The 27,022-nt window shown below is 43.2% G+C and overlaps 1 protein-coding gene across 2 annotated transcripts; it reads left to right on the top strand.

The window, feature by feature from the left end:
• Positions 1–1,521: 1,521 nt before the first annotated feature.
• fam53c (family with sequence similarity 53 member C) lies at positions 1,522–27,022 on the top strand. Of its 2 annotated transcripts, none has more exons than XM_030068691.1 (5): positions 1,522–1,875; positions 11,376–11,739; positions 13,612–13,669; positions 19,264–20,282; positions 21,518–27,022. In XM_030068691.1, the coding sequence occupies exons 3-5, from the start codon at positions 13,663–13,665 to the stop codon at positions 21,809–21,811; spliced, it is 1,320 nt and encodes a 439-aa protein (XP_029924551.1). In that variant the 5' UTR covers positions 1,522–1,875; positions 11,376–11,739; positions 13,612–13,662; the 3' UTR covers positions 21,812–27,022. The 2 variants fall into 2 exon arrangements, with proteins under 2 accessions (XP_029924551.1, XP_029924553.1); XM_030068693.1 differs by lacking the exon at positions 1,522–1,875 and adding an exon at positions 1,944–2,216.

Genomic DNA, 27,022 nt, shown 5'->3' with positions numbered 1-27,022 from the left:
TCTCATTAATCTACACTCAGTACCCCATAATGGCAAAGTAAAAACAGTATTTTAGATTTTTTTTTTTTGCAAATTTATTAACAAGGAAAAACTGAAATATCACACTGACATAAGTATTCAGACCCTTTGCAACAACACTTGAAATTTAGCTCAGGTGCCTCCCATTTCTCTTGATGGTTGCTGAGATGTTTCTACACCTTGATTAAAGTCCACCTGTGGTAAATTAAATTGATTGGACATGATTTGGAAAGGCACACTCCTCTCTATAGAAGGCCTCGCAGCTAACAGTGCATATCAGAGCAAAAACTAAGCCATGAGGTCAGAGGACCTGCCTGCAGAGCTCAGAGACAGGATTGTTGCAGGGCACAGATCTGGGGAAGGCTACAAAAAAAACTGAAGGGTCCCAAAAGCACAGTGGCCTCCATAATACTCAAATGGAAGAAGTTTGGCCCTGTTAAAAGGGTTTTTTTCCTCGCCACTGTTGCCCTGTGCTTGCTCTTGGGGAAGATTTTGCACCATCAATTTTTGGCCAATATCTCTTGGGTTTCTGTAAAGCGCCTTGAGATAACTTCTGATCTGACACTATACAAATAAAACTGACTTGAAAATTGAATTGAATTTTTGGCACCTCTTGATGGTTTTCAAACCCCCAAATTCCAAATTGTTAAAACTTGAAATTAAATGATTTTATACAATCTTACTCCTACGTGGTCAGGTCTACCCGCCATTATTCAGAACTGAAAAATAAAATAAGGTTGGTTTTAGTGTGAAATACATACTGTATATTTGATATAAATGACTGAAACCTGACATTTCAATCAATGATCAAAATCAAAGCCATGCATAAATGTAATGTAATTTAAAAACTCTCTGTTATTTAGGACCAGTGTAATCTTCAAGTTTGTATGAGGATCCCCATGACACCACCACCAGCACACACACGCACGCACGCACGCAGGCACACACACAACCACCCCGCCCCACCCAGCATTACAGCTTGGCATTATTGAACTCAATTACTGACCATAAAAATACTTCGAACATCCACAAGGTGTCTACTGCACCCTTAGACAAACTCAGCTGTGATGTGCAGCATCATCATTTAGGAGCGACTCACCCCATACCTGTGTATTTTTTTTCCTTAATTTAATTTTATCATAGTCCTTAACTAAAACGTTCAAACAGCGTGATATCATATGTAGCGATGTTATAAAAGCACAGATTGAAGGACAAAGCAAGTAGCGGACCTGGTGTAAACAAGGAACCGCTGATCACGCAGTAAACTACAAGTCCCAGAATCCTTCAAGGCATGCGTCGCAAGGCTAATTTGGAAACCTCCTTAATCAAATCTGTTATATTATTAGCAAACAGGTATCAGCTGCATATCGAGATAAATTTAATGAATGACATTTTTATTAATTAAAATATAAAAATTAACAATAATATAATAATAAAAAAAAAATACCCAACTGATTTTCTTCATCGTGGCCCGCCGCCCCTCCTCCCTGCCTGGCACTGTAAATGTTATTTATGAATTCCTATCGCTCACGGGTGTGTGGACGCTGATTCTTTCATTTTAAATAGGCGATATTGAGATGTGATTTTGTATACGCGATGCTTTTGTGTCTCGCACACGGTGACGTGCGCTCTGCCCAGTTAAATTTGGGATTTAATTCACTGTCGGCGTTTCTTCGTTTGTCAGTCTGACAATATTGTGACAGGCAGTCGGCACGGTGTTATGCTTTTTTTAATACTAGGTCAATACATCTGAGACGCACACTCTGTACCGACGCCGTCTGCCAGCCGCTCAACTCCAAATTGGTTTATCCATTATAGCCGGTTAACCCTCATTAGCTGGAGGTTTTGGTCGTTAAGGTAAGGATGTCATTTTGCTGAGAATTAACAAAATGAATGCTAATCGTTCTTCTGTCTGTAGCGGAAAACATCCCAGCCCCTCCGAATGCTTTCAGCATCCCACTCTGCATGGCCCGCCGTGTTTTTAACACGCCGCTCCACTCGGTGTCCAAACAGGCCGACCGAGGCGACCACTATTATTATTAGTATTAACGTTGTAACCACAGGCTCAATGAATGTAACCCTGACACCCAGCCTGCTCCCAAATAGTCGTTTAATACTAGCGGGTTGTAGGCGTGAAGCGGTCAGGAGACGACAGTAGCCAGTCGCTTTTTTCGGGATGTTTGTGAAACCACCGCAGGGTAAGTTGTAATGTTGATGTAGGGCTGCTATGCTAGCTAACACTGGGCAGGTCAGTTAGCTAGCATTAGCCGATGCTAGCCTGCTGGATGTTGCCCGGCTGCCCAGCTTGGCTCACTTAACTGTAAAACCCCTGTGGCGTTTCCTCGGCTGTCAGGGTGTCAGCATATTGTTCCAGCATTTTTATAAGAAAATAAAACGGGGAAATACTGGGCCGACCTTGAAAGTAATAACGAGATGATAGGTATTATTTATAGTATGCTAGGTGGTGATGTGCTGTTAAGTGATGGTTGAGCTACAAGTGAACGCTAAGTTGGCTAGGCTAGCGTGGTTGGTTTGCTTTATCATTCTAAATTTGGGCTGTCATTTCTTATTCACATAGGTCTTGGTGCATGTACACCACGGTTTTCCAGTATTTTTGCTAAATTGGGCAACCGCAATATAGCTTTGTTAGCATACCTCATTGAAATCAGTGGATACCGCTAGCCACAAGCTAGCACCGATTTGCTTTGGAGCGGCCTCAGTCCGGCATCACATGGTGCAGTGGCACCTTGCGAGGTGCACGGGGCGGCTGTGCTCATCCAGCAGCTGCACAATGGACACCGCTGGGAAAAAGGTCTGACGAGTCAACCACAACTCCCCAAGCATTCGTTAGACAGGGGAATAGTCAAAATTAGTCGAAAAAAGAGAAAAAAAAAGAAAAAAAAATCCATACCAGTCGCGCTCAAGTGAAGAAGGGGGCGGATTATGATCAAAAACAAAATTTGTTGCCAAACTGCCAAAATGATAAAGGAAACACACGGGGAATAACACATTATGTGTTCCTAATTAGGGCGTCATGATATGGACAATACCTCGATATTTATGCCCAATATCTCGACAGTGATACGATGAACGTTCACACTTTCTGGGATTGTTAAGTCAAAAAATGTGACGTGAAAAAGCAACTGTGAAAAAAAATTGATGTAGAAAATGCAGTAGCTTTACAGAATATTTCTTAAATCAGAACAGAACTTTCACTGTCTTATGCGGCATTAAAATAAATAAATAATTTTTAAAAAAGTAATCAAACATTCCCTGCAACCTCTACTTCGACACAGTGCTTCAACAATATTTTGTGTAGCAACTGTGAAAATTAAGCATTCTTTAAAAACAGCATAATAAGACCAACTGGATGTAGAAAGTGAAGTTACTTAGATAAATCACCGTCTTAGGCTAACCCTGACCCTAAATTTGATATCATTCATATTGTTACCTTTTGAGATATTAATATTAGGCATGTAAATATATACATAACAGGCCTATAAGTTCTGTGCACTAAGTATTTTAGCATACATGGCTGTGGTGTCGGGCTGCACGATACAGACAAAATTTCAGCCCTCAATATTTATGCCAAATATCTGGATAGCAATACGATAGGCAATATGACTATGGATGCACACTTATTTTAAAGTGTAGCAACAGTGAAAATCAATCATTAAGCAAAATTAAGCAATTAAGCAAAACATAGAGAATGCAGTTGCTTCACAATGTATACCTTTGAACAGAACAGACCAATCACTGTCTTAGGTTAACCCTAAATTTGTTATCATCCATATCATTTCCTTTTGGGATATGACTGCCTTGAATGTTCATATCTAGATAACAATATGATAACAGTATATACTGTTCAGCCCTACTGTGGTGGAGGATTTGTCTAGAATTTTATTTATTTTATTTTATTTTATTTTGTTTATTCGCATTTTTACTCTAAATCTAAACACAGCAAGGGAGATGCCATGTACTGTTCAATATTGCCTCAGTTGCATTGCATTTATTTAACCACTAGGTGGATGGTTTTATGCAAAAGTCTTCATTATCCAAGGCATGGGTTTTTTGCTGTGGTTGGTCGAGTTGGGTTGGAATAACTAAGCCTGGCAGCACTGGTACAGATTCCCAGTACAAAGCAAGCACTGGACTAGTGTTCAGACCATTGCTTTATCATAATAAATGCTCTGTGATGGCAAAAAAAAAAAAAAAAAAACCTGTGGTCCCTCAGTCCATTGTTGGTACAAGTGAATAGAGTGAGTTTTGAGTCAGTTTCACAATCACCAGGTTAAATTAGGTTTACAGTCGTAAGCCTTTGTCTTCAGGAAGTTACATCAGGACCTTTGACCCTACCACTGCTGCTGATGGTGAACTGTGTGTCCCCTGTGAACCTTATTGTTCACAAGCAATCATCAGGGGTTATTTTCTTGATTGCCTAAATTATTTGTGCTTGTTGTGGTCCTAATTTTAGCCTAAAGTTTGGTTCTGGTTCTAAAATTGTTGTTATTTTTAACTCTGTCCACATTGGATTCTAAACATCTATTTAAAATGTAGTATTAGCATTTTTACATTTTTATAGTGTTTTTTTGTAGTGTTATTTTCTTGGTATGATTCACCTTGAGGGAGCAGTGTGATTGGAGGACACCCTTACTCTGCGGAGTAATACTGTGGGTCATTTGAGGCCACAGCAAGTCTGTTTCTGGAGGGTTCCCATGTGACAACAAGAGGATTACAGGCCCTCTTAGTGGTTATGCTGGAAAAATTATAAAACTGATGTCACACCCATGCATGGAAATAAATAATTTTCTGGTTAAATATAGAAAAAAAAATCAGTAGTATACTATGGGTTTACATTACATTAGTGTTTACAATTTACATTAGTGACTGCAAAATGCACTGCAAGAACACACAGCTACCATAACAGGGCAAAAATGTTGTTGCTGTGAGTTCTTACTCTTTTTGAGAGAGAGAGAGAGAGAGAGAAAGAGAGAGGTGTCACAGTGGCTGGTGTTTCCCAGAATTCTCAAGCTGTTGTCATTATTTGTAAAAGCCCAAAAAAGAGTAACAGAATATTAAAATTGATAAGGACTGGTGAAGCCAAAATAAAATTCCTATGTAAGTAGGAATTTTATTTTGGCTTCAAAATCAAAATATTATCATCAGCATTCATACTTTGAAAGACATTGCCATGACTTGGGCCGAGTCAGAAGAAAGCAAAAATGTGATTCTAGGCTAAAATCAGCAGGATTACTAAATCCCATTGCAAAGTAGAATTTGATGAGGTCATCAACTGCAGGCCTGATTCACAACAGACAGCAGCAAATTGAAGCAAAAAGTTGTTCAGTGTTTACACTTTGTGCTGTTTCTGCCGAGTCAGTTTGTTGGTGAAAGGGCTCAGAACAAATACAAGAAGAGCACTGTGTTGCCAAACACCCGATAAAAAAACGGGGACAAATGATTCAGTGAAGTCAGGCTGATTTTAACAAACAGACTTTTAGCCAGTGTCTGCTAACATGGCATGATCGCTCTGGCTCTGGTATAGTTTCCCAAGTTTTTTTAAAAAACAAAAAAACAAAAACCAAAACAAACCAAAAAATGTTGCCTCCATGCATTCTTCCTTCCTCTATGCACTTTATGCATTCTATGTATTCCCTCCTTGCGCTAACTTGTAGTACCGCCTTGTAACGCCTCTGTCCTTTGGACCAGAACCAGAGCTTTATTTATTATTATTATTTATTTTTGATGTTGTTGTTCTCCCTTGAATACAGTTGAAACCAGAAGATTACATACACTGTATAAAAAGACACATAACCTTTTTTTTCTCACTGTCTGACCTTCAATCAGACTAAATTTTTCCTGTATTAGGTCAGCCATGTATACCAAAATGATTTCTATTTGCTAAATGCCAGAATAATGATAATAATGAGTAATTTTATTACTTTCTTCAAAGTCAGAAGTTTATATACACTAAGATTACTTTGCCTTTAAACAATTTGGGAAAGCCCAGATGATGATGTCATGGCTTTGGAAGCTTTTGATAGGTTAATTGACAACATTTGAGTTAATTGGAGGCACACCTATGGATGTATTTTAAGGCACACCTCAAACACACTGCTTCCTTGTGTGATCTGCCAAGATATCAGGAAGAGAATGGTGGACCTCCACAAGTCTGGTTCATCCTTGGGTACAATTTCATGATGCCTGAAGGTGCCACGTTCATCTGTTCAAACAATTATACGCAAGTATAAACACCCTGGGAATGTCCAGCCATCATACTGCAATGTGCATATCAACCCCAGAACAAAAGCAAAAGACCTTATGAAGATGCTGGCTGAAGCCGGTAAGAGAGTGTCATTAGCCACCCAAAGCATACTGCCAAATTGGTTACAAAGTGGCTTAAGGACAACAAAGTCAATGTTGTGGAGAGACCATCACAAAGCCCTAATCTCAGTCCCATAGAAAATTTGTGGGCAGAGCTGAAAAGGCGTATGCGAGCTAGGTCGCCTACAAACTTGACTCAGTTACACTGTCAGGAGGAGTGGGCCAAAATTCCAGCAAACTATTGTGAGAAGCTTGTGGAAGGATACCCAAAACATTTGACCTAAGTCATACAGTTTAAAGGAAATGCTACCAAATATTAAGGAGATGTATGTAAACTTGTGACTTTAAAGAAAGAAAGAAAAGAATCCTCTCTCTCGTTATTCTGGCATTTAGCAAATAGAAATAATTTTGGTAATCCTAACTGACCTAAAACACAAAAAGTTTAGTCTGATTTAAGGTTGGACAGTGAGAAAAAAAAGGTTATGTGTCTTTTTATACAGTGTATGTAAACTTCTGGTTTCAACTGTATATCTTTGCTTGTGGTGTATAAAAATCTCACATGAACATCACTTTTGATAAAAGCACCTGTCATATGTGAATTGTAATTGTTAGTTGAATTGGGCAAACCCCAGACCCACTGAATTGCTCAAAAGTTTTTAAAGTGAATTTGCAATTCACGGCACTTTGCTAGTACATAGCAGAATAAACCCTCACACTTCCTCATACTCAAAACTCACACAGTTAAAACCTTGCAAGGAAAACACCTTGTGCTGGGATTTAGCCTGAGATGCTGCCAGGAATGCCCACTGCTGAACCATTTTGTGGTTGCAGGTAACCCACGGTTCAATTTGTATTGTGGTTTTGGGATCATGGTTTCAGTTTGGGTTTGGTTTGTTTTGCACATCAGGGAGAAAAAAAAACATTTCTAATGTCTCTATTTTGTTTTATTTAGAAAAAATAACTTTTTCACTCAGAGATTTGGCACAATATGAAATCAACAAATATTTGTTCAAACGCAAAGTGGTGCTTAGATTATTTAAAAGCACCATGGCATGAAAAACACAATTTTCATTGTTTTTTTTTTTCATGAGAGGGAAGGTCTCAGGGCCACATAAATACTGTCCCATGCATTAAACCAGTGATAAACGGAGAATTGCACACAGCCTGTTCTTTGAAACTCTCCCTTTAAGATGAGCGAACAGCACTTCCTCCTTTCTGTGATGTCACACATAAGGCTACTCCGCCCACTTAAATTAGCCAGCTTGCCTCTGCTCCCCAGGTAACAAGGTACCAAGTTAGCAACATGTCGAAGAAACATTGTTGTGCCATAGACGGATGCAAGGAGACTGAGTACCGTTGGGCAGCGTAGGTTTCACTTACTTGCCTGTGATTGGCCCGACTATATGTCACTCAGAAAACAGCCAATCAGTGGAGAGGTGCTGATTCTCTCATCTGATTGGCTAAATGAACCGTGCTGCCAGAGCTCTGGGAGAAAGGCAAGAGAGAGGAGCTGTGAAACTAAGACTGTGTCCCAATTCAGGGTCTGCATCCGTCGAAGTCCGCATTTGAAGGCCAGTTACGTCACAACACTGCGCGAAGGCCTGTCCCAATTCATCCAAATCCAAGGGTCCTTCAAATTCGCATTTCAAATGCGTCCTCCTTTTCAGCTGTTGGTAGCCGATTCAGAGGATGCACCGCGACTATCTTTCTTGGGCTCCCGTATCCCAAGATGCTTTGTGTGCTGTTGCTCAGTTGAAAAAGTTAACTGAAATGGCCACGGCGGCATCTAGTATATGTAAATATTCAGATTTCACTATTATAAAATATTTGGTTTTTACTCATTTGAACATCCAACGCCATATATGTTAAACCAAAACCCCTTTCTTTACTGTTCTGTCTTGTCTGACGGAAAGAAATGTTATCTTTCTGTCTCCGGAGTTTGTTGTCATGGTAACGACGGTTACGCGACCAGGAAATAGTCCGAAGGCTAGACCGTCCCATTTGGTTGACGGGGAGGACACGTCCTCTGAAGGCCGCCAGCTTCGGAGGACCCGGACTTCAAAGGATGCAGACCCTGAATTGGGACACAGCTTATATTTAGCAGACCACAGGTACTCAAAACCACAAATACATCTTGCAGGGAGATCAACAGTTAAAATAAAACCCTGGAAAAGTGTACAACATGGGGCCTTTTAAAATAAACCAAAATACTTTCAGTATGCTCATTAATTCATCAGCTCAGTGTGTGTTTGTATGGCTCTTATACCATGGATGTGTTTGTAACACTGCAATTTTCATCTCCCAGTTGAAAATGTAATGAATACTCACAGTCAGGTAACTCTTAGTTGCTGTGGAAGTCCAAACATCCATGGAGAGAACTTTGCAGGGGTGTTGTGTCGTTTTTTTTTTTTTTTTTTTTTTTTTTTTTTTTTTTTTTTTTAAGGTTCAGTGCTCCACCCATAGTTGCAGGCTACCACTTGGAAGAATACTCAGCTGACTCAAGAAATACATGTTAACTAATTTAGTCAGAAATTATTGCGATAAGTGATAATATTGCATAATGTTGTGCTTTTAAGACTATTTTTATTATTGTTGTAATTTTGACATTTTCAGACCATTCTTTAAACTTATGTTATGATAATAAAGGCATAATGACGCATAAAACAAGAAAATTTAAATATCCAAAATAAATAACATGTAAAAATACCAAAATAAATAAATAGAGACCTTATGAATACAAAAAAATTGACCAACAGTCCCTGATAATAAAGAGTGCACTGTAATGAAAAAAAAAAAAAACAACCAAAAACGATGAAATGGACTCTCAGTCTCTTATCCAAAATTGCACTTGAATAAAAACAACCAAAAACAATATAAAAAAATAGACTTTTTCTCTATTAAGAAAAAAAAAACACTCAAAAAACTACACACAACCAAAACAACCAAACACTTGGAGTGCAGGGTCCAGTCAGCACTTATATAGTGTGTGGTCAAGCTCATGTAATGGCTCATGTTTGAGCTTGACCACATATCTGTTGTAACAGAGTAATAAGTGTGCACCATTTTGCACTTTATATTTGGTCTGTCGCTGAAACACCTCCACTATTGTCGCCTGTTTTGGGGGGTCTTGGCTTGTGTTTTTTTTTTTGTCGTAACTGGGAAAACTGTGCGGGGTGGCTGTGCTTTAGTTGCTCGTATTCCCTCTTTTAGTTTGGATAGTTTTAAAACAAACGTGGCACTTCGGCTCGTCCAGGTGACTGGGCTCCCCTCTCTCATTTGCTTTGAATCCAAAAAATTCCCACACGGGGGCTGTTGGTTTGGTTTTGGAAGAAGTTCCATGTTGCTCTCGCTTGCTCTTTTCTCCGCCGCGTCTCTACCTCACAAGGATTGCACTCTGTGTGTGTGTGTGTGTGTGTGTGTGTGGCCCATGGCCCCGCCCCCTCACAGAGACAAAGACACTGACAAGAGCGTTCCCTCCGTTCATTCCGCTAATGAAGCAGCTCACCTCGCTGACAGACGATGCTCTACAGTGAACGCTCTTGTCGTCTGGTCTCTTTGGTGGAGAGAGACGAGGAAAACAAACACGCATGAATGTGGCAATTCATCACGGTCAGAAAAGTTACCGACTTCATTTAAATTTACCGTGCAATTAACTGACTTATCACATATCGCGACAGGTCTACTGTCACGGATTCATTTGCATTTTCTCACAAGGTTTGAATGTGATCACACAAGATTTAGATATGTGGAAGTATGAAGGTTTATTGTAATAAGGTTTACTTCCAAAGTGGACCTTTTCCATTCCTGAGTGAAAGTGTAACTTAGGGTGTTTTCACACATTTTTGGGTCGACCCAGTGACATATTTGGGTCGACCCAATGTACAATGTATCAATTTTCAACTGGAGCGGCTCGGTTTCACATATGCTTTTTATCGCCGTACCAAGTCTAGTTCTACAGAATGGAGCGTCATGTATCCATGGCAACCAGACGGAAATGGCGTGTGTATCACCATTCCATCCAGAAAAGAAGGTTGAAATGAAGCCTCAAGATGTAGCCTAAACAGAACACATGTGAACGATGGAGACTCAACAGCAACGCCGTCTGATATGCCTAACGTCAGGGACGGTTTTTGCTGTGGGCAGTGTGGGCAACCGCCCAGGGCGCAGTCTACTTGGAGGCGCACGAGAGGAAAAAAAAAAATAACCAGTTTTCTAGACGACCCTGATTTTAAGACGACCCCTCTTTTTCAAGACCCTTTTTTGGAAAAATACTTTTTATATGGACAAAATCTTGTTTGAATAAAACAAGATTGTTTTATTCACCGGCACTGGCCAACACCGGTCGACATCAGGTGGACCGGCTGCGGCACCAGCCGGAACCACGCCCACCCCGTCAGGTCTGCCGGATCTGACAGGTGAGCGGCCTGATGCCGGCCAGTGCCGCGGCCGGCTCGCCTGATGCCGATGGTGGTGCCGCGGCCGACTGATGCGTGGGTTGGAGTAGTAAAATGAAAGGGCGCAAGCCGGTAATTTCGCTTAGGGCAGCAACATAGGCAGAACCGCCACTGCCGAACGTTACTGCTTTTGGCAATCGTTCAGTGTCGGGAAGTTGTAACATTCGACTTTGAAAACGAGGCGACCTCGGGACGTTTAGGTCGACCTAGGGTGCGGCTAGTTGTGTTCACACTACCCGCACTGCACCAATTAGGCCGGCCTAGACAGTTAGGTCGATCTAAACACTGTATGTGTGAAAACACCCCTGAACACTGTATGTGTGAAAACACCCCTAAACACTGTATGTGTGAAAACACCCTTAATGAGACCTGGATAATGCTGCACAAACTCTATGGAGGACTTTTGTGGATATTTTAACTTATAGATCCACGTCTGGTTGTATGAAAACAGAAAGCTCTCCTGAGTCTCTACTGTCAAGGAGGTGATAAACAGATGATGATGGAGTTTCAGTTTAGGGGTGAACTGTCCCTTTAAATGTATCTGAATCAGTACTTAGCTATGTGTCCCTCCTTCCTCAGGTGAGTTGCCGGCGGCAACAACTGATTGACAATGTCCTTGTGAGAGTTGGCGGGGCTATCTGGCCCTGAGGTGGAAAGGAGGAGGAGCCACCACCCCCTAGCCCCGCCCCCTTCCTCTCAAACAGACCAAACGGACCAAACGGACCAACACATAGAAGGACGTATTTCACCCCTCCCACCTCCTCTTCCTTTCCCCCCTCCTCCCCTCTCCTTCCCGTTTTTTCCTCCTCTCTCAGCCTCCTCCCTCCCACCCTCCCCTGTCTCCCCCACCCCCTGCCACCATGCTGTGGTCACACTGCTGGTGGAGGGCCTGAGGAAGCAGACTCTGGAAGGCAACCCTGCTTACCCAGGGGACTTCTATCTGGTAAGGCGGCGTAATACCAGAAGGCCATATCCACATGGATACACTTTTTTTTTTTTTTTTAAACACATTTTTAATTATCTGTTTAAAAAAAATTGCAAATCTCTGTCCACACAAAAACACACACAAAACAGTTTAGCTACAAATGCAAGAGCAAATCTGCCTCAAAACATCATAACAACGTCCAAAACTGAGGAGAAAAGGGAGTGGACTGATCAAAACAAGACTGAGTGGTTTATATGGACAGAGGAGGAGGCTGAGCTGCTCCTAAAAGTCACAAATGAATACAAGTTGTTGAAAAGAAGGGCAGGATCAAAGGGGTGCCTGTGTGAGGTCAGTGTCCTGCTAGGAGCAAAGTGGCATTGCTAACATCGCAGGTATCAAACCAAAAACAAAACAAAAAAAGCCACAAAAAAGACCAACAGAATATTAACGTTGATAAGGATCGGAAATGCCAAAATTAGAATTCCTTTGTAAGTATCTCTGACTTGTTAGGAATAATAAATGGAAGAACTTGCTAGTTTTGCATGAGCAGTTACAGCCACCATTACTGAACTGATGAAGAAAAAAAAGTACCACCTACAGATACTCAGACTCCAAGGGAAAAGACATCTCCAGTTTCCTTTTCACCAGATACTAGGACTGCTTGATTATGGCAAAAATTCACGAAGGTCAAGCTTTTTTCAGTAAATACTGAGATCATGATTATTTAACATGATCCTTGACTTTGGAAACATCATGTTTTTCATTTTTTTAACTTGTCATTGTTTTAATAGTAGCAAAGCCACCGTAAAGCTATTGAAACCACTAAAACTCCTTGACACTGCAGATGTGGCCTAATGTTTTGTTGTTGTTCCTCATTGGGCTCTGTTTGTGTCATCTTGGTTTGAGCTGAACTAAACGTGTCACAACCTGGCTAACGGTGTGTCTGGGCTTTTAGGGAAGGGGGAAAGTGCACTGCTTCAGAGGAAAGGGGTGTACTGAATTTACAACATGAGACAAAATAAGAACATTGTTGTGAAACGGAATGCAGCACAATTACTTTTTTATCTTGATTATTTTGTTTTTCCAATCAATGATCGCCAGAAGACAAACTCTTAATTGAAAATAAAATTTGATCAATTGCCCAGCCCTAGTGTCCATTGAATTTATAAGGTCTTAATTTCCACAACCTGTTATTCAAATTTCATTTATCCTTCTTTTAATATATTGTCAAAAAATTAGTTGAGATCAAATGCTTTTCTGAAGTTACAAAACTCTCACCTTTACACTGTCTTTATACTGATTGGGTTAGGGTTAGTGTTACTGTTGCTACCAAATTACTGTTACTGTTGGGAAAGTGCCTGCTGTTGATGAAGCTCAACCCACTTTTCACTCACCCACATGTACATTTATATGTACACAAGGTACTAGACCATTTGCCTAAGCATCTGTACAGAGAAATCCACAAAAAATCGGACATACCTGTCTCAAGTTCTTCTGTGCAAAAAAGAAAAAAGTCCTGGTTAGATTAACTCTAGAAGCTGCTTGCTATCTAATCTACAATATTCTGTTAGAATGATGTAGTTAGTATCAAACTGTATTTCTACCTGAAACTGACCTCAGCATGAGACTGTATGGTGCTTACCTTTACACTTACCTGCAGTGCTTGAATTTCTCAAAAGTCAGTCTTAAATTTAAATAAAATGTATCTTGAATAAGTCTTACAAAGCATTAAATTGACCTGGCCACTGGTTTACAGCAGGTTCCCATGTCATCATGTTATGAGTATCCAAATATGAGCCATTCCTACACTGTATCAGCTTCAGTGACTGACTGGACTAGTGTGTAAGTTACTCAGTTTTCATGTGCATGTGTTTGTGTGTCTTTCCTCAGTCCCTGCTGGACCCTAAAAACCTAACAGAGTGCTGGCCCCCAGATGGCTTGATGCCTGGTGAGTACTTCAGTGTTTCTACCATTTCTTACACGTGAATAACAAGTAGAGTTCTCATCGGGCCTGAAAATTAAGACCCTACCCTAACCGGCCCGACTAGGCCAGCCCGAGGCCCTACCCTACCCGACCCTACTAATTAGCCGAACTTTAGGCGCGACAGCCCGACAAAGCCCGAAAAAAAAAGAAAGGAGAGGGGAAAAAAAGATCGCCAAATTAACCATTATTTAGCAGCGCCGGTGGCTCAAATTCTAGTAGCAGTGAGAGAACAGACATAATAGACTAGTTGCTGTTGGTGCCAGGTTTATTATTGATAGTCACTTTATGAATGGGGAGCGTCACCGACTCACCTCAGTAGTGAAATCAGCTGGTTGGAGAGGGTTTTTTTTTTTTTTTTTTGAATGAGCTGGGGAGAGGGGGTGACCGGGGGAGGCTCACATTTTGCCGACCGCATTGCCAATGATTTTAAATGTTGTTTGGTTCACAGTTTTTAACAATAAAGGTTTGAAATGCAGCATCGGGTCATCGCTTTATTGACAGCCAGCCAGCGAGTCAAGCAGGTCAAATTCCCTCGTCTTAGCCTCTCAGCGATATCAAAATGTTTGTTGATAGTTGCCTAATAGTTGGCGAAAGGCAGCTTCACATGTTTAGTTGTTCATAAAGCATGCTAAGTTAATAAAGTTACTGTAATTCTGCACAAAATGGTTTAATTTAGCACTAAACTGTTATCCCCATTCTTCTCCCTCTCTCTCTCCGTCTGCTTCATGCCAGTAAAACACAGAACCAGAACCCGAAGCCCTACCCTACCCAACCAATTCATATGCATTTTAGGCCCGACCCTACCCGAAAATGTCGGGTAGGGTCGGGTTCGGGCAGAATATGAGAACTCTAATAACAAGTGACCAAAGAAACTGTGATGGTTTTAAAAACATACTAGGTAATGTAACTTAACCTAACCATTTGGATAAGAAAGGAGGGAAAAAAGTGAAAGACACCAGCTGTTTTCATTTTTGCAGTGAACCCCAAACAGAGGGAGCATATAAGAGATAGGGCTGCTCGATTATGGAAAAAATCATAATCACGACTATTTTGGTCAATATTGAAATCACGATTATTTACACGATCATGTCTTTGAATTTGGAACAGCATTTATTGAACATGTTTGGAATCCAAAATGTTCCCACACTAATGAAGTACAGTAGCGGTTTTAGGCATGGGCGAAGCGGGCAGCTGCCCGGGGCGTCATTGTTTCATGTCACGTGGGGGGCGGCACGAGCGCGATTACCGGCGAATGGCCGCATTGCACAGTCAATAATCAACCATGTTGTCTGTGTCGCTGTCCATGGTGCTGCTGCAGCCGCGTATAAACAAAAGTTGATTTATGATGAAAGGTATATATGACAGTCTGTGTGCGCCGCTCACCTGTCAGATCCGGCAGACCTGACCGGGTGGGCGCGGTGCCGGTTGGCATCAGTCTGGTGCTGCGCCTGGCCCGCCTGATGCCAACCGGTGGCTTTTTTATTCAAACAAGATTTTGTCCATATATGTCCATATCTACCTTTTTTATCAACCAAGCGACGCTGCTCAGCCTCACCCTCTCCACTCTCCTCACCCTCTCCACTCTCCACACACGTGGGGGCGGGGAAGTAGCGGTTGAGTTGCACATGTGCATCTCAGAACGGAAACTGACAAAATCATTTTTCCTCGATTATATGAATTTTGAGGTCGTCTGGAGCCAAAATCGTAATCACGATTAAAATTCGATTAATTGAGCAGCTCTAATAAGAGATGTTTTTGCTTTACTCTTTCCTCCCTGAAGAGTGTATCTGGATGTTTATGTAAAAAAAAAAAAAAAAAAAAAAAACACGCAAATAATAACCTGTACAATCGGTGACACAGCTGATCTGGATAACAGACTAAATGACAGCAAAAATGTAAGTAATTGAAACAATAAAGTCATTATAGTCTTTAAAATTGGAGGTTAAATTTACTGATAGTAACATATTGCTAATTTTATGAATAATATTATGATTAAATTAATCAGTTCATCATCATAACAGTACAAACACAGTCTGCAGGGGCCCGGTCTGACTGAAACATTCCACCATGTCTGAAGGCTGAATTATGCTTCCGCGCAGGAAGAGCGGACGGAGGTTGTGCGAGCCACGCATTTCCTACGCAACGCGTGTGTGTCCAACATACCTCTGCGAAACACACAGAGCAATTCTCCGCCCACCCTGTGACGTATGGTCGCTGCGCTTCCTGTTGTTGTGCCAGCAGCGCCATTTTTAAAAGAGAGCAGCAGTTGTGAACCGCAGTCTCAAACCGAAGACATGGCCACAGAGAGAGAAAGATTGCTGCTGGAGCTGGAGCTGATTTACATCGAGCAACAGATGCTGATGCTGGAAATGAGACGGCGAAGAAGGAGAGAGAGGCAACGGCGCCGATGGTCAGTCCGCCCGCTGAATCGCTCGAGGCAGACTTCGGGTGAATATGTTGCTCTGGTTCGGCCGCTGCGCGAAATAGATGCGGAGATGCACTTCAAATATTTCCGCATGTCGGCGAGCAGATTCGACGACCTCCTTCGACGTGTGCAGCCGTTGCTTCAACACCAGAGCACACACAACATGCCTGTCGACGCTGCACAAAGGCTGGCCGTGACCCTCCGGATTCTAGCCTCGGGTGGAAGCCAGCAGGCTGTAGCGGCAAGCTACAAGCTCGCTGCCAGCACGGTGTCGGGCATTGTTTCAGAGGTGTGCAAGGCGCTGTGGACGGCGCTACAACCGGAATTCCTGCCGTGTCCGACAACGAGCCAGTGGGAAGCCATAGCGGCGGATTTTTGGCGGTTGTGGAATTTTCCGAACTGTGTGGGAAGCCTGGACGGGAAACATGTTAACATCCGCGCACCACCACACGCCGGCAGCGACTACTTCTGTTGAAGGAGCCAAGCCTATTGCTTGGCTACTGAGGTGATTGACCAGGAAAACCTGTGGTTGACGCGCATTTGCTGCTGCTTGCTGTGTTATCAGTAAGAATGTCCGCACGCTGTTCTTCGGATGCAACGTAACAGACAATTTATTTCTAGTGCACGATAACAGTGTCACAGTCCATCTCTATTACAAAACAAAAAACGCACTCAAGCATGTTCGCGCTCTCGCGGTCAAAAACCATTTGCCCTTCCGGGCCAAACACCTGCCGACAACAGTGACATCACTACCTATATACACCTGTGCACAATGACAGCACAGCGACACCCACAGTATATACAAGGAATAACAACTAAATTTGACACAACATATTTGGCTCCTATAACTTCAATTACAAAGGCTCGCACTCCATCGTTCTCATGGCGACATGTGATGCTTGATATCGATTCACCATGATCGACATTGGCGGGTATGGAAGGGAGAGCGACGGCGGCATTTTCCAACACAGCACGTTCGGAGACATGCTCCTGGGGCACAAGCTGAATCTGCCCCCGCCAGCACACCTGCCCGGCACCAACATCCTGGCTCCCCACCTGATTGTTGCTGATGCTGCGTTCCCACTGCACGTGAACATCATGCGTCCCTTTCCTGGTATGTGTAATTAATATCTTGCAAGTTGTCCTGCACCGTTTATATATGTGTTATATATATATATATATATATATATATATATATATATATATATATATGCCGCTTGAAATGCTAACCTTGTGTTGTTATCTGACAGGCTCAAATCTGGATACCGGCAAGCTGATTTTTAACTACCGCCTTTCCAGAGCCAGGCGCATCATTGAGAACACTTTTGGTATCATGGCTGCTCGCTGGACGATTTTGGGGAGGTCGCTGGAGGTGCTCCCCGACAAGGCGGTAAATGTGGTGAAGGCATGTGTTGTCTTGCACAATTACCTCACCTACACCGATGAGGTGGACACGCCGGAGAGCCGCTATGTGCCACCAAATTTCACTGACACCGACTGTGCTGGGACAGTACAGCCGGGCGAGTGGCGCAAAGAGGTAGCTGGCAGTACAAACCTGGACCCCATCCCGCCGGCAGAGATGTCCAGGGCCAGGTTGACAAGAGCAGCACTGGCTCTGCGCAGCGACCTGGTGCAGTTCTTCCAGACGGCACAAGGCGCTGTGCCATGGCAGGATGACATTGTGTCCCGAGGGAGACTTGGACAATTTTAAATCTATCCTGCCACCATTTCACATAAATGCTGTTGTCATATATATACATTTTTTGTATTACCTTGCGAAATAAAGAGTCATTGTTTGCACAAAACCGTGTTTTTATTTTTAGAAAATGGCAAGTAGTGCTACAGCAAGGACCACACACACACAATAAATTATAAATAAAATAAAAGTTAGCAACACAAAACTATTTACAGCTTGCGCATAAACAAGTTTAGTCCAGTCAGTGTTCACTTCTTTGGGTATCTCTGTGTATGCTCGTACATCAAGTTGTACACCTCAAACATGGTTGCACCCGTTCTGTCGTCGTCAATCCTCCTCAGCATGTCTGCAATAGTCTGCCCAAAGCGCGAGTACTCATCCGTGCTCTCCAGTGCTTTCTGGACCTCCATCTTTCGTCCCTCTAGCTGCTTCATCTGGCTGACGAACCAGTCGTCCTGGTCCTGGCTTCTGCTTTTCCGCTTTTTTCCCCGCCGGGACAGAGGGGACTGCTGGCGCTCTGTGGCTGGGGAGGCAGATGGGCTGGAGAACTGGAGCCACACACGACGGCGACGGCGATGGCTGGAGGGACTGTGGGTCTGCAGTCGAGGGCTGTAGAAAATAGAAAACAGATAATTGGTTCGTGTCCATGCTTGCTATCAAAACACAAACAGTACAAATAAAGACGGAACATTTGCCGTCTCAACATTAAACGGTAGAACGCATTTTTTTTTTAGGCAAGCAGACACACCACAAAATGCACTTATTTACCTGGGCTTCGTAGTTCGAAGACGTTTCCCTGTGTTTGATGTGCGGCGCTAGCCAGGACAGAAAAACAAGTGCTGGGACCGTCTTTCCGCCCGCTGAACCGCTTGCAGACACCATCTTTCGCCGAAGACGGACGTACTTGTCCCGGAGGTTCTTCCACTTTTTAGCGCTCTCCTCCGCACTCTGCAGCCCAGTGTTTTCAGCTATCTCCCGCCATGAATTATTCGCCATCTGTATGTCTTTGTAATGGCGAGAAGACGAGTCATTAGGTGCGGGTACTTGCGCACCTCCTCGGCCAGGCGTTCTTCGGCAAGATCCAGCATTTTGCAACGTTTATCCAAGTCCAAGTTTGCAAACACAACCAACGACACAACAGTTGTTGTAAAATGGCGCTGCCGGCTGGCACAACAGAATGTGATGCCGGTTGCAACGAAATACCGGAAATGATGTAATTCTGCGGGCCAATCACAGCTCTTGTGGGGCTGCGTGGGGTCCGCGTAGTTACAATTTTTGGGAGGCGCGCGGCAAGGCCCTGCGGCGGTCGCACAACCTCCGTAAGCTCCGCACAACCTCCGTCCGCTCTTCCTACGCGGAAGCATAATTCAGCCTTGACGCTGACTGGTTTTGTGTATATGCTCCTAATTCTAAAACTTTTTTCTGATTCCATCTCAGAGAGCAGCTACTGGCAGCTGTGCCCTCCCTCCAAGTCTGGCCTGCAGGGGGGGTTGCTGAGCTCTAGCTTCCCCCCCGGGCCTGTGCCCTTGGTGCCCGCAGATGCTCGCCTCCAGGAAGGGGGGGACCCTCTGGAGCTTCCTCCACCTCACCCCCAGCAGCACCGGCCCCTGGCACCTAGCACCTCAGCGTCCGAGCTGTCCCTCCCTGGAGCAGCGGCTCCCCCTGGCCCTGGACCTCCTCCACCCCCTCCCCCACCGCCCAAGCGCCACTGCCGATCGCTGTCGGTGCCAGAGGACCTGTCGCGCTGCCGCTACACATGGCGGCCGAGCGCCTCACGGGTCTGGACTCCCGTCAGTCGCCAGCAGTGCCATGGAGGGGTGGGGGGAGCAGGGGGAGCAGGGGCCGCAAGTGGTGGTAATATGGCAGGTGGAGGTGGCATGGGAGGAGGTGCCACAGGGGGTGGTCCCTGTCCTCTCCGAGCCCCCAGCTCCTCCCTGAACTCCTCACTCCACTCCTCGTCCAGCCCAACCTTCTTCAGTCTGGCGCTGTCTCCTGACTCCCCGCTGCCCTGGAGCTTCCCCTGGGATCCCAGCGAGGCGGCAGGGGGTGGAGGAGCCTGCTGCTGCTTCTTCCCCTCCCCATCCTCCTGCTCCTCCTCCCCCTCCCCCCTGCACCCACCACCCCCTCCCCAGAGGCGTTTCTCCCTCTCCCCAGTGCTCATCAGAGACTCGGCAGCCTCTACCTTCCTGCCTCCACCACCTGTGCCGAGCCAAACGGTGGTGCCTCCACCGGGCTGTTCTGCCACAGTGGGAGCAGCCATGGGCGCCCCAGTGCCCGCCTCACCCTCCTCGGCCTGCAGCACGCCATCGTCCCTGCGCCGCGCCCTGCCACCCCAGCTGCCACGCTGCCACTCCCAGCCCTGCGACCTGCTTCTGCTCAAACCGGGCCTGAAGAGGCGTCGCGACCCTGACAGGCCCTGTGCCCGGCCCGTCCTCGACTTCACCAAGATGACACAGGTAAGTCCCAAACACTATTTTTCTGTTTGTTTTGTAATAGCATCTGCTAATACACAGACTGCAGCAATCCCAAGGAAAGTGAATTAGAAGGGGGGAAAAATAGGCTTCCAATGTCAAACAAGGTCAAGTTGTCAGTGGCTGGCTTTAGCTGGAATGTAAGGCACCTGTCACCTGTTTGAACAGCCAATGAGCTTGTAGGGAAATCGGCTGTCAAGTCTGTTACAATGACAGAACTGCTCTGGGAATAGATGGGAGTAATTGGCAAATATTAAGGGGAGATCTCCTGTCTCCAGTTCATGGCATAAAATTTGCAAATTTGCATAAACCATAGTATAGTATTTTGTTGAAGCACCCATGGAAGCTCCAAATTCTTGACAACCCCATTTTGTAATGTTTTTGCCTTTTCATTAATCCTAGAAACGCAGCTGTTGCAAGTAACACACTATCACTGTTCTCATTCATATTTAAAGATGCTACAAATTATATCCAACTACAAAACAAGCCTGAAAAGCTGGTGGCTAAAACAGAAGTACAGAGAGTCATCGCCATGGAAACAATACACCATCTTGCCTAGTCTCATCAGTGTACATTCTTTTGCAAGTGGTTGCAAGTTTCAACTTGTCTTGCAGCAGGAATAACAGAGGCAGTTCACTGCAGTTTCCAGCCTCAGCTCACTGCAGTTTTCTCCACCTCACTGCAGTTTTCTCCACCTCACTGCAGTTTTCTCCACCTCACTGCAGTTTCCAGTGGTGGAGCCTAGTGTAGTGAGTCGAAGAGATTCACTACACTACCACATTTTGCCGGCATAAAGGCAAAGTCACGGAGTTTTTAACCAAAAGCAACGGTGCTCGCTGCAAGTTTTGACATCTTCACTGAAACTACTGGTTATTTTTTCTTGCCTACCCTCCTTTTGCTTGCTCACATCACTTTCTGTTAGGAATAGGTGTAAGACTTGCATTATGACTGGTAAGCTGTGGATAAAGTATGTAAAAATTGCAATGCTGAGCTCTCAAACAAGCTGAAAACTTGTCTGGGAGTTGATTTGGAGGCATCAACAGAACAGTGACATCGTCATGGATGCTGTGGCCAAAACAGTGACAAACACTCAACTGAAGGCAAAATGGTCCCCATTCAGCAAAATATTAGGGGGGAAATGTTAAACTTCCAGTATTTGCGTTCTCGTTTCTTAATCCTCTGTGTCTACCCACCCTTCTCTTGTGTTTGTTGTCCTCTAGACCCGCAGCATTGACCCCCAGTGTTTGGAGCGAGGCGGAGGCAGGCTGGCCTGCGGTGGGGACGTTTGCATGGGCCTGGAGCCCTTCCTGGGGGATTTCAGAGGCTCCTGCTCCCCAGCTGAGGGCCTGGGCAGGACCAGTATCGGCCCGCTGAGCGAGAGCGATGAAGAGGGCGGGGAGGACGATGATGATGAAGGAGAGGAGGAGGACCCTGATGAGCGCGAGGCGGCACAGCAGGCGGTGTTTGAGAGGGATTGTACAGAACTAGACTTGAACTTGATAGAAGAAAACTGACATATTTGTAAATGGAAGGCTGTTTTTGTTTTTGTTTTTTTTGTTTGTTTTTTTTTAAATCCTAACCCCTCCTTCTCCCTCTACTACCATTGCTCTAATGCTCTAACCCCTGGGCCCCGGGACTCCTCGCCACCAATCAGCAGGGCTCTCAGGAACAACACCTTCTCTCATTGGATGAGCTGGAATAAACTGAGGCTGATTGACGACAACAGTGATGATCTGACTACCACCGATAATGTTCGACTCAGCGCTGTGACATCACACTTGGAATCCTCCTGGCTGCTTTTTTGTAAGACTACTTGCTGTTTGAAAGATGATTTTTTTTTTTTTAAGTAAGGATCTTTTAGAAAATATTGTTGGTTGCCCTTGCACCCCACATTTAGAGGAAACCTTGACATTTTGAATTCCAGTTTGACTTTTTTTTCCCCCAAAGTATTTGTCATATTAGAGGGAAATCATTTCTGCATCTGTCCTTCAGTTACCCCTAAACAGCATTATCTTTAGCTTTGTCAGCATTCCTGATTAAAACCATTACGTGTTACTAGCTGCAAAGTAACAAGCCATTTTTAAGGTAGCTGAGGCTCTGTTGCAGTATTTTCCCATAATGTGACTGGAAAGTTAAAAAAAAAAAAAAAAAAGGACTGTCAAGGTATCTCTTCAACATCACTGGTTATTGGCATCCAGGTGTCCAAGGGAGCTTCCAACACATTGCTGCTGAGTCGATCTGCATCACATTACAGTCTAATAGGGCCGTCACCATACTGCAATGTTACCCTTAACGCTACACTACAATCACCATGCCACAAAAACCATGCCAAGTATCACAGATCAGTATAGTCTGTGACCTGGCTCATGAAATACTACTATAGTGAAAATGTTATAAAATTTAGCCGCTACTGGCTGCCCAGATATTCAGTCGTTACCAGACATTTATTTTTTGTCACCATTGTCCTTTTAAGGCTGCTCCATAGTGTCCACCACTTCCAATAAGTATTCAACACAAGATTTAATCAAATACAGCCATAAAACACTATTTGTGCACAGTGAAAAAAGATGTTTACTTCCAATTAGGAACGCCTCAAATTATTGGCATGAACTTAAATGTCCTGTGGCCAGCCTCTAATGCCCCTAATGCTCAGAGGAATATTACATTTCAGCACAAATCAAATATGTGGCTCCTACAGTTACTTTAAAGTGACAGGTAACCCTAAAACAACATTTAACCTGAAAAAACTTCTTGACCCTAAGAATGAAGGTCACACAGGTAGTTTTGAACCAACTGCATCCATGTGAAAAAACATGTAATCCATGCATTTAGAATTTCTGAATTCCAGGGAGACTTTTGGGGAGACAGGTTTGACCTAGCGCTAGGCATTATGTTTTTTCTTCACTTTTTAAGATTTTATTTTATTGTTATGTCTCAAAAATTAAATGAATTGTGAGATTACAAAGCCATAGGGTTACCATGCACTTTAACAAGTCAAATATCACCATCACACAGACTCCAGGACACGAAACCAAATATCATAGCACTAAGTTTGAATGTTCAGTATTGCACCACACAGAACATAAGGGTAGCTGGTCATCCTGCACCCATATACAAAATGGAATGTTACAGTAATGACCAGTTCTTTCCAGTGTTTGGTATGGACATTTGTTGGGGCTATCAATTTTTTTGCCATGGCAGCGAAATTGCCAGTCAATTGAGTTCAGTTTTGTGCTGAAAACTAACGCCCCACCGCTTGTTAATGCTCTAGAGGTCACAATTTTTTATTATAGGTTTATTAAATTAATTTATATATTTATTTATTCATTGCATATTGTTTCTCTTCTCCTTTCACAAAAAGTACAATGGCAGCACCCACCATGACCACTGTTGCTGTAGTGCTTTTAGGCCATTGCTGTGCTGCCACAGCTGTGTTGTCCAATGCCGTTGAATATAAACCACACACACAACAAGACAAACAGCAAACAACAAACACAGCTCGGCATGGTAATGAGGATGCAATAAGACTTATACTTTGGGTTAGTGTTGAAGTATGTTGCGGCCCTGGAAGACAACACTGAGGGCAGGTAGCCACTGATGCTGTTGTTCCATCTGAGTGTTCACACATTCCACTACCAGTAGCTGAAAAAAACATGCTCCTGAATGAAATCAGAATGCTGGAAGTGCCAGCTCATTTCGTGTGTGTGTGTGTGTGTGTGTGTGTGTGTGTGTGTGTGCGTGCGCGCGCGCGTGCGAGTGCACCAACCAGGTCCTGGTTTCCTAGAAGTGTCCTAGCCCTGAGATCTTAGACCAGGCCAACATGCAACTAGGTACAAATTGTCAAAAGGTGATATGATAAGGGGACATTTTTAATTTTAATTGGTATTTTCAGCGATGCAACCATATGGGATTTCAGGGCAGATAACCAACAACAATAATAATAATTATACTTTTATTTATCGAGCGCAAACAAAGTTACAAAGTGCTTTACATAAAATAGAATAAAAGGAACAGATTGATCTGTTTGTTGTAGCTGACATGATTGGATAACATTCCTCTGCATTTGTAAAAATATGAAGAGGACGATATAGGCATAACATTTTACATCGACCAGTTTAATTTCCCACTGTCAATACAGTTTTTGTAAACAAACTGTAGTTCATAAAAAGGCCAGTTTTTACTGACATTCCTCATCAAATATATACCAACAGGCAGAGATGCAGTTCTTATCAGATTAAACACATGAAACATGTTGCACTATACAGGTCAACATGAAGTGCATATTCAAAATAACGGTGTCTACTGGCAAGTGTGGTTAAGTTGGTCTCCTTTTTAATTAAACGTTGTGAAGGATGTGACCGGCAAACTAAAAGAAGATCCAAGGTGCACTGTTCTGTTGAAAAAGCACTCCTATATTCCTCTTTTTTTTTTTTAACAGTGTCAAAATGACAGTCAAACATTGTCAGTCAAAACAGATATTTGATACATTAACAGGAGAAGAAAAAAAGTTTGTCTTGAATGTTTTTGGCTAAAATGTGACTGTACTGAGCCACAGAAGAGCCACAGGTGTTGTAAGGAAATGCCCCATATGATCAATTGAAATTCCATTATCGGAACAAAAGCAATAATTTTCTAATTTATCACAGGATAATATTTTGGCCACTGATAGACTGTGCATCTCTAGTTCTTTTTCATCATGTGGCGCTTCCAGCTGCCCTGACATGCTTTGCATCATTGCTTATTATTATCAGAGTTCCCCTGCTAGCCACACAATGACAATTTAGCAGTGCATGAGTTATGATGAGTAATACTAATTATGCTAACATGTCATTTTTTGGTTAAATGAAGAACCTGAGATGTGCTGCCCATGTTGTGCTAAGTGCGTGAAGACAGTAACAAACTAAATATCAGTTCTCCTGCACAGAATTGATCTGGGTGCTAAGATATTTATTTTAGCGAACCGGGGCTAGGACAAAAGGAGGCTGGGGTGTCAAGCAAGTCAAGTGAAAATCTGGGGGAGTCGAGTTTTGAACTTGTGGACTGACATGGAGCTGGTCGATCCACAGGATCTGAGACAGACCAGTCTTAATCAGCCCCTCCAGAATCCCTCCATGATCACACACACTAGATTTGGTGATGCTTTTATTTTTTATTTATTTATTTTAGTTTTTGTGTGTGTGTGTGTGTGTGTGTGTGTGTGTGTGTGTGTGTGTGTGTGTGTGTGTGTGTGTGTGTGTGTGTGTGTTTTAAATGGAAGGCCAAAGTGACCTCCGTTTATTTTTCATGAACACCAAGGATTTATGAAAATTGCTGCTCAAAGTTGGAGCTTAAAAATGATTTGCTTGAGGGCAGGACAGGGATTTAAACTTTTCTTGTTAAACTTGCCAAAAAGATGGCATTTTTAAAAAAGATGAAATTGGTTTTATGTGGCTCAATATTGTCACAGATCTGTGTGCAGCTGTTGAAGGTGGAGGGTCGGAGGTTCTGCTTAAAGCTCGTCTCTCATCTCATCTGATTTGACGGGACACTCCAACATTTTGAATTTAAATGTTACTGTTCTTTTTTGTAAAGACAGGCCTGCCCAGCGAGTTCAGCTTGTTGCAAGCAGGTTGTTAGCCTTTAACTTTCAATTAGAAAACGCTGGCGGGAGGCGCTCACAGTTCCGTGAAGTGCCAACAAAATGCACAAAATGTGACTCGTATGGAAAAATAACCTAAATTTAAAATGTTGTGGTAGCCCTGATAATGAAATTTGACTGTCTGTGCTTAGCTCAGTTTGTTCACATTTACAAGTGGAAGAAATGGGGTTTTGGAGGCAGGGGGGCGTGGGGGGCCACTTGATGTCTTTACTCATGCTTAAAAAACAAAAACAACTAAAAAATATTGACAGGAGCAGGCTATGGCGCTCCTGACAGATTTAATTTGAAACAAGATGAGCATGAATCAACTTCACTAGGGAAAATGTCAACATTAAGACTGACAACCATGATGTTTTGAAATGAATATATTTCATGAGCCTATGTTGTGAGGTGACCCATGAAGGATTCAGGATTCAAATTAGAAATTTAATGTTATAAAATGTTATGCAACACCAATTCATCTTCTTCTTGGTTAAAACAAACAAAAACAATGCAAAAATTACAGTTTGAATTTGAATTTGTGTGCATCAACCAACAGAAAGTAGGACTGATGCTGTCAAGTGGTGTGCCACTCACCCCCACCTCCCGCGACTCCTCCCCACCCCTCCCCATATCATACCTGTTTGTATTCTGTTGATTAGTCCATAAAATTCAGCATAAGCCTTAAAATAACACATTCTATTCTGTAAAGCAAACAAAAAAGGAAATTACAACTATGGAGACGAAATGGAATTGTGTACTGTAGCTGTTAAATCTTAGTCATTCTGTTCATTCTTTTCTGCTGTTTTTTCTTGATATTTCTAATCTATATGACTCAGAGATCTGAGAAAAGAGCGAGACGTGTTGATAATGGTAATGAATGCACTGTATTTGATGGCATTAAAAAAGGGAAAAAAAGAAGAAGATGAAAAAATACAAAATTCCAAAATGGAAGAGACCACTGTATTTGGATGGCACACTGTAATATAGTCAAACCACACAGCGGCCATCTTCCTTTCATTGAAAACCAGTTGTGTAAAGATGCTAGTTGAGACACTCAGAGCAGGCCATCTCTTGTCTTTTAGAATTGTTTTTTATTGTATGTGTT

Source organism: Myripristis murdjan, chromosome 14, assembly GCF_902150065.1.
Source record: "Myripristis murdjan chromosome 14, fMyrMur1.1, whole genome shotgun sequence".
NCBI classification, from domain to species: domain Eukaryota; kingdom Metazoa; phylum Chordata; class Actinopteri; order Holocentriformes; family Holocentridae; genus Myripristis; species Myripristis murdjan.
Note: the sequence above shows the minus strand (reverse complement) of the source record. Positions and strands in the feature narration are given on the sequence as shown.